General features: G+C 41.9%; 1 protein-coding gene across 1 annotated transcript; it reads left to right on the top strand.

Moving 5' to 3' along the window:
- The first annotated feature begins 200 nt into the window (after positions 1 to 200).
- On the top strand, positions 201 to 6,793 carry pdzk1ip1 (PDZK1 interacting protein 1). Its single transcript, XM_080726257.1, has 5 exons — positions 201 to 225; positions 2,421 to 2,496; positions 4,104 to 4,209; positions 4,720 to 4,812; positions 6,274 to 6,793. The coding sequence occupies exons 2-5, from the start codon at positions 2,430 to 2,432 to the stop codon at positions 6,341 to 6,343; spliced, it is 336 nt and encodes a 111-aa protein (XP_080582383.1). The 5' UTR covers positions 201 to 225; positions 2,421 to 2,429; the 3' UTR covers positions 6,344 to 6,793.
- Positions 6,794 to 7,795: the final 1,002 nt, after the last annotated feature.

Here is a 7,795-nt window from a genome sequence, read left to right on the forward strand (position 1 = left end):
ACTCTCCCATTGAACAGACACAATGTTGTGTCAGTACTACTGTGGAATGTGGTTAACCATTAATGATACTGTAGCGACACACACACACACACACACACACACACACACACACACACACACACGCGCGCGCGCGCGCACACGCACACGCACACGCACACACACACACACAGGCATTGCTACTGAGGAGAGGAAACATTGAGCTGTGCCCGGTCTGTCTTCAACGCAGTGAGTTTGTGTTCATCTCTTATTGCTTTGTAGGAGAGCTATGATCATCGTTTTGTTTATTGTTTAAAGCAGTGTTTCTCAAAGTGGATTCCAGGGACTCTGTAGGTTCCTTTATGGGGGGTCTAAATTGACCCTTACAAGTCTGTAACTCTGACAGTGTACACATGGTTGGTTCCATTGGTACACTGTCAGAGTTAAGGGGAAACCTTGACATTTAAAGGTTTGAGAAACACTGGTTTAAAGGATCAAAGGAGTTATTGTGTGTAAATTATTGCGTTTACTGTAGGAGCTGTTCTTTGTTATCTTCACCCCATAACACTCCACTCTCCTTGTCCTCCCTGTTTCACCTGTTCTCATTGTTTCTTATTTGGTTTACTGACCACACATGTACAGAATGTTATTTAGATAGCATGGTGTCCTTTTTTCATTTTTCATTTTCATTTAATTTAATTTCAACCTTTATTTAGTTCTCGGTAACACACTGAGGGCTGGTGCCCTCTTTTTCAGGAGTGCTGAGATTACAACAAATTACAAAATACAACAACAATATAATAACAAGGGAAATGAGAATACATATGTAAATAACACAAATGATCAAAAGGAAATTCTATTACATGAGTTATCAAGATCAATTACAAGAGGTACAGTTTTGATTTGCCAAAGTTGATATGTCCGATTTAAAACGTCCTCCTAGGGGAACAATGTAATTATACTTGAGTGAAACCTGTAATGTATTCTAGGTATCTGAGGCACAACATTTGAACGCTGTTTTCCCAAATTCAGTGGAGACAACTGGAGTCTCAAGGATAAAGCAGTCCTGAGTGTTATGGGGTGAAGATAGAAACTGGTAAACATTGGCCAAATTGTAAAATAATATAAGAAAATAGTCACACACACACACACACACACACACACACACACACACACACACACACACACACACACACACACACACACACACACACACACACTATATATATCTAGGTGTGCCCTGGGATCTTTTGGCTATGAAAAGTGTGCCCTGGCAGAAAAAAGGTTGGAAAACACTGGTCTAGACCAGTGGTTCTCGACCCACAGGTCCCCAGATGATTAACTTAATGTGCAATATTGTTTTCTCACTCAACAGTAAACAAACCAACATAATGTTTAAGTGCATAGAGGATATGGACATTTCTAAAGTGACAATTTAAGGACTTTTTAATACCTCTAAAATGACAAATTAAACATTGGCCAAATTGTTAAATATTAGGGGCAGAAATTGTGATCTACATGCTCACAACGCCTCGCAACGCAAGGCGTTGTGAGCATGTAGATTGGCTATTTTCACAATAGAACAGTGTTATACACAATGTAATGCCTCAACTCTTAGTGCTCATCAGGGTGGGGGGGGGGTTCCCTGTTAAAATATGATTATTTTGGCGTCGCATTCTGAAAAGGTTGAGGACCACTGGTCTAGACCAGGGGTTCCCAAACGTTTTTGTCTCAGGGCACCCCATAAATATTTTTTTAAATCCGAGGCACCCCTACATTATAATTTTTACTCCCAGCACCTTATATTTATAGCATATCGTCGTTGTCGGGTGGAAACCTTTTATGTCCAAAACCGTTAGTTTTGTATTTATCATCTATTAATGTTGAAAACAGCAGATCTACAAGCATTGCCTGTTTTCACTAGTTTTGTGCGACAGTCTTGTATGATGAAGCAGGGCTTTGCTTTACCAAAAGACGTACACATTTGAAACTTGGAAATACAAGGTTTCTGCCCGACAGTGATGATATTTTTGTGATTATGTTGTGAGGAAAACGTTGAGATAATAGCCATTTTGGTTAGAACTGACTGAAAATATCTTTGTACTTCAAGTTTAAAATGATACTAAATAAGTGTCCTAATAAATTCCAAATATTATCAAATTATCTCGCGGCACCCCTGGACTGCCGCCACGGCACCCCAGGGTGCTCCGTCACTCGCTTTGAAAACCCCTGGTCTAGACAGATGCTACTGTAGGTTCATTGTTAACCCGGTATCCTAGTTTTTCAGGCACTTAATCATTCTCTCTGCACTGTGGAAAATGTGACTATTTAGCTTGTTTGTTGACTAGTAGGCCTATTCATGTTTACCCTGCTTATTCTGATCTCACACTCAGCATGCCCAAAATGTAAATTGTCATATTGTATTAGTGTTTATTGCATTGCAGGGGTTTGTGATGGGCAGGTGTTTTGCTGTGTCATGGTGTTTGTGGATGATGCTGGGGGTGGTGGCCGCTCAGACAGGTTGGACGTCACTCAACTCAACACTGTTACATGTTAATCTGTCTTATTATTCATTAACACAATGCCACTATGTTTTCACTATCTGTGTGTCCCAGCTTAAAAAGTAAATGACTCACTGAGAGTTTCTTCATTCTCTTATCAAGTTGAGGTTCTTGTACATAACTAGCCCTTACCCGTTCAAAGATATGAGCTCCGAAATGATGTGCAGTGTGTGGGTTATGGGATGTGCACTGTGCACACAGTACATGAGGGATGGAAAGTAACTTTAACTGGTGCTTGCATGATAATATGTAGGGGCATCAATGTAAGAAATACCCGTTTCGTTTAATGGCTACAGAGATACTGTGTACCGATCTGCATGATTTTTGGACAAAATCTGTAACAGGGCAAGACAAACGACCCCCCGCCCACCCGCCTGCACACACACACACACACACACACACACACACACACACACACACACACACACACACACACACACACACACACAAACACACACACACACACACACACACACACACACACACACACACACACACACACAGCTGGTTAAACATGTTGCCTCATGCTAGATGCAGAATAGATAGATATGCCTCAAGCTAGATGCAGAATAGATATAGATACACCATAAAAATGCTAATATACAGCATATGATTTGTGAAAGTGACAAACGGGCTTCACAGTTATGTCAGGTGTGTTCATATGCTAATGGTGATGCGATTTCAGATCAATTGCTCCAGCCACTGAGGAGAAACGCTGTGACAGACACACAGACAGACAGACAGACAGACAGAAAGACAGACAGACAGACAGACAGACAGACAGACAGACAGACAGACAGACAGACAGACAGACAGACAGACAGACAGACAGACAGACAGACAGACAGACAGACACTCACTCACTCACTCAGACAGACATTTGGAAAATTATATGTTTGATGTGTCAATATTAGCTGATTCTGTTAATAAACTCAACATATATATTATTATATTTGCTCCGAATTACGTGCAGTTCGGGTTATGGGGTGTGCACAGTATATCGTCTCTGTCGGGCAGAAACCTCGTATCTCCAAGTTTCAAATTTCTATGTTTTTTTTCACAACTGCTTCATCATATAAGGCCGTCGCACAAAGGTATAGTGAAAACAGCAGATCTACAAGCACACAACGCCTCGCACCGCGAGGCGTTGTGTGCTTGTAGATCGGCTGTTTTCACCAGTTAAAATCATTTTTAAAATGAAAAATGCAAAACAAACGGTTTTGGACATACAAGGTTTTCACCCGACAACGACGATATGAGGGACTGAATGTAGGAGTCTCAGAAGTAATGTTGGAGAACCTAGACGTATCAGTGGTGTCAGTCATCTCCAAATTTGGGCACTGTTTCAGCATGCGTAGTGCAGGCAGTGATGTCAGTTAGGTCCAAATTTGGGCACTGTATCAGTGATGTCAGCATGCGTCAGACATTCAGTCGTTTATTAGTAGGATTTATATTGATGGAATCTAAAATGTCTGTGTGTGTGTGTGTGTGTGTGTGTGTGTGTGTGTGTGTGTGTGTGTGTGTGTGTGTGTGTGTGTGTGTGTGTGTGTGTGTGTGTGTGTCCAGAGCGTGCTCTTCCTCAGTGGTTGACAGGGATCATAGCTGTTGCTGGGTTTCTCTTCGCGGTCTTCCTGGTGTTCCTGATAAACAAGGCCTGGTGTGAAGATTCACAGTGAGAACTTTAAAGGAGCATTTCACCCATTTTCACCCATTTTCAACCATACAGCTCATTATGAGATGCACCATTTCTGTCTAGCCCCCCCCCCCCCCACACACACACACACACACACACACACACACTTGTCCTTTTCAAACATACTGTATGCCTAACCACTTAAACGACAAATAGCCATTGCTGAAACTTGTACATCTGCTATTTTTGCTCAAGAAAAGTTTAGACAATTATAACAAGTTGGACTGACATAACATCCCATCGAGAACATAAATGCAGAGTGTGGATGGAAGCAAGTTATAATTTAGTGCAACACGTATAGACGCCGATTTTTCTTCATGCCTACTTCAAAGAAGTCAAAATCATGAAAAACATGATTGACGCACAGTTATTGCTATGTTTTTAGTCGCTTCTATTGGGCTTATTTTCACAGACTTGGTTTGCGTGTTTCTCTCATGATAAATCTGGCAACACACGGCATGTATAGTTCATTAGTTGTGTTTTGTGCAGGAAGGGCATTAAGAAGGAGGAGTCAGTGGGCGTCGGTGGCTTCACCATGACCAATGGGAACCTGCATGACATCACTGTGGACACGCCCACCAGGTACAAATCAGGCTCTTTTGTCAGTAGGACAGTGACAACACAAACGTGTGAGAGGAGGAATCAGTTGGAATGACGACTAAATCAGAGAAAAAAATAATCTCATTGACTTGAATGGGAGAATGCAAAAACGGCAACCACACTCACAATTTCCCAGAATTGCATCTTTCTAGTTTGTTTTAATTTTAACAAGAAAATAGCTTCTGCAAGCTCACAACGAGTTGCTTTGGTGGTACACTTTGTCTATACGCAGTCGCTGTGTGACACCATCTGACAACAAAGTATAAAAGTGGTTAACTGCTTATTAACTCTAGTCCAACATAATGAAACAGTATGCATCAGTAGTTAATCAGTTATTAACTGACACATTAGATTTGTGTGTGATTATGTTATTTTTATTTGCTAGATGTCCATAGCGAATAAATAAAAAAGATATAATTCAAGCTCCATTCACACCAAGGACTATATAACTACAAAGATAGTCAAGTAGTCCACACCACAAACAGACATCAAAGACAATGGTGGTCAATATTTGATTTCATTTGATTCATTAAATGTCATGGTGAAAAGAAAAACCTGTTACATGCTTCTCAGGGAAAGGTCAAGGATACAAACACAATTAAGTTGTGCGACTTGCGATATGCAATGTGAGAGTGCGGTTTAGCCGACACCAACTCAGGACTGAATCGCTGCCCTCCACACTACACTTTCCTATCTAACATCAGGGTCTTGAGTGCTACAGTGTAGTTAGCTAAGCTGTCACACTGCAGTGCATCTACGTATTGTGCTTTTCTTGCCCCTCCATGGCTTTGCCCTGGGTTGGCTCCCATAGTGTCAGTTTGCTTGCCTCTAGTTTCGAGTGTCTGGCGCAGTGCCTTGCCAGCCTCATCCTTCTGTCTCTGACTTTGTCTGTGACCCTTGGTAGGTCAACGTAGAGCAGTGTTTCTCAACCTTTTTTCTGCATGGGCACACTTTTCATGTCCCAAGAATCCATGGGCACACCAACATAATACGGGGGTGTAAATAACGTCACTGTCGGGAAGAAACCTTGTATCTCCAAGATTCAAATGTGTACGTTTCTTCGCAAAGTAAAGCCCTGCTTCATCATACAAGGCTGTCGCACAACAGTAGTGAAAACAGACGATCTACAAGCACACAACGCCTCGCACCGCGAGGCGTTGTGTGCTTGTAGATCAGCTGTTTTTTTTCCATTACGGTACTTGGTCAGAGACAACAGACAAACAAAACATTACAACATGCAACAGGTAGTTATAGTTATAGGTAGTTATAGTCTTGGTACGGTATATGCAGTTGTAGGAACAGAATGAATGGATGTTCAATCTGTGTTCACATTCCATGTTTACTGTTGTGTAATGTTTGTTTGTGTGTGTGCGTGTGTGTGCGACACTGTGCGTGCGTGTGTGTGTGTGTGCGTGCGTGTGTGCACGTGTAATTAACCAATAGAAGTGGAGCTGAGAAGTGTCATGACAACCTGGGATTGGACACAGAAGAGGAAAGAAACACTTCCATGTGACCGTCCTGGACCAATCCTTTTGGCTGACACACACACACACGCACGCACGCACGCACGCACGACGCACGCACGCACGCACGCACGCACGCACACATACGCACACACGCACATATTGAACTGGACCCTGTAAAATGACATATATTTACATGCTACAAATACTGCTTTTTTTAATACTTTTTATTGCAATAATTTCAATTTTACATTTCATATTTCACATTTTATATCCATAGATGCAATTATTTTCTTTTCTCTTTTTTTTTATATAACACGTGCCAAAAAAAATAAATACACCACCTACTTAACAACACAATAGGAATACATAAAATAAAAATAAAATAAAGAGGCTTTTTCGTTTGACGTCCGTGCCTAAAACACCCTTGGTCTGAACAAAAACACAAAACAAAATGGATCGAAACAAAAAGAAGAGGGGGTTATGTGGGCATGCCATCCTTACTTAAAAGATACGCGGCCCACCTCTTTTCAAAAACGTTTTCCTTACCATTAATTCTATATGTCACCCTCTCCATAGAGTACATGTCCTCCACTTTGTCCAACCATTTATCCACCCTGGGAGGTTCCAAACTTTTCCAACTCCTTGATATTTGTTTGAGTGCTGTAATTCTCAAAATCCAGAAGAGATATAAATCTCCGCTCTGCAGACCTTGGGGACGTGTTCCCAGAAGTATATTGTGGTTTTGTAAATTTAAAACTCTCCCAAATATTTGTTCTATTATTTGTGTCACTCTTGACCAGAAAGTTTGTATTTTGGGACATGTGAAAAAAATATGGGTGTGATCCGCATAGCTCTCCCCACATTCCCTCCAGCAACCGGAGTTTGAGTGGTACTTAGATATTGCCAGAGGTGTTTGGAAGTACCTTATATTGGTTTTCCAGGCATATTCCTGCCAAAAAGGTGATCTTAAGAAGTTAAAAATGTCTTTGAAACTCTGATTCCACTCATTTCCATTTATAGTAATTCTCAGTTCTTTATCCCACTTATCCTTAAAGGGGGCGTGACACCGGCCGAAATTTAACATTATGATACAGTAAGTCACGTGGTGTTTCTTCAAACGGTCTGAAAAGGAGGCGTATCAGTTAGTAGTGAATGTATACTTCGTCCGTCGTGCGGTGCCACGCAATGTATACTTCGTCCGTTGTGCGGTGCCTCGCAATGTATACTTCGTCCGTCCTGCCGTGCCGCGCACAACGTGATGTTGTTGTTAGCGTGTAGCAGCGCCGCACCGCAAGGCTATTTTGGAGAGCTATTGTGTGTGTCACACACAGGCTACACACACACAGAGTGTATGAGCCACGGACCTCAGTCCTCCGAGACAGCAGGACATATGTCTGCTAAAAGGGCTAAAAGCTGCCGAGGAGAAGGAGATCGCTGGACGCTCGTTCTAAGCTGTACCGGCCGCGTGATATTGAAACGTAACGGCATTGCGGCTAGCG

Source organism: Nannobrachium achirus, assembly GCF_963921795.1.
Source record: "Nannobrachium achirus genome assembly, chromosome: 1".
Classification (NCBI taxonomy): Eukaryota; Metazoa; Chordata; class Actinopteri; order Myctophiformes; family Myctophidae; genus Nannobrachium; species Nannobrachium achirus.

What these genes read in the sequence shown, in the direction of transcription:
- pdzk1ip1 (XM_080726257.1), top strand. Translation starts at nt 2,430, where the DNA reads ATGGGCAGGTGTTTTGCTGTGTCATGGTGTTTGTGGATGATGCTGGGG. An exon ending in GGTGGTGGCCGCTCAGACAG is followed by an intron (nt 2,497 to 4,103) that starts GTTGGACGTCAC and finishes GTGTGTGTCCAG; the next exon opens with AGCGTGCTCTTCCTCAGTGG. An exon ending in GCCTGGTGTGAAGATTCACA is followed by an intron (nt 4,210 to 4,719) that starts GTGAGAACTTTA and finishes TGTTTTGTGCAG; the next exon opens with GAAGGGCATTAAGAAGGAGG.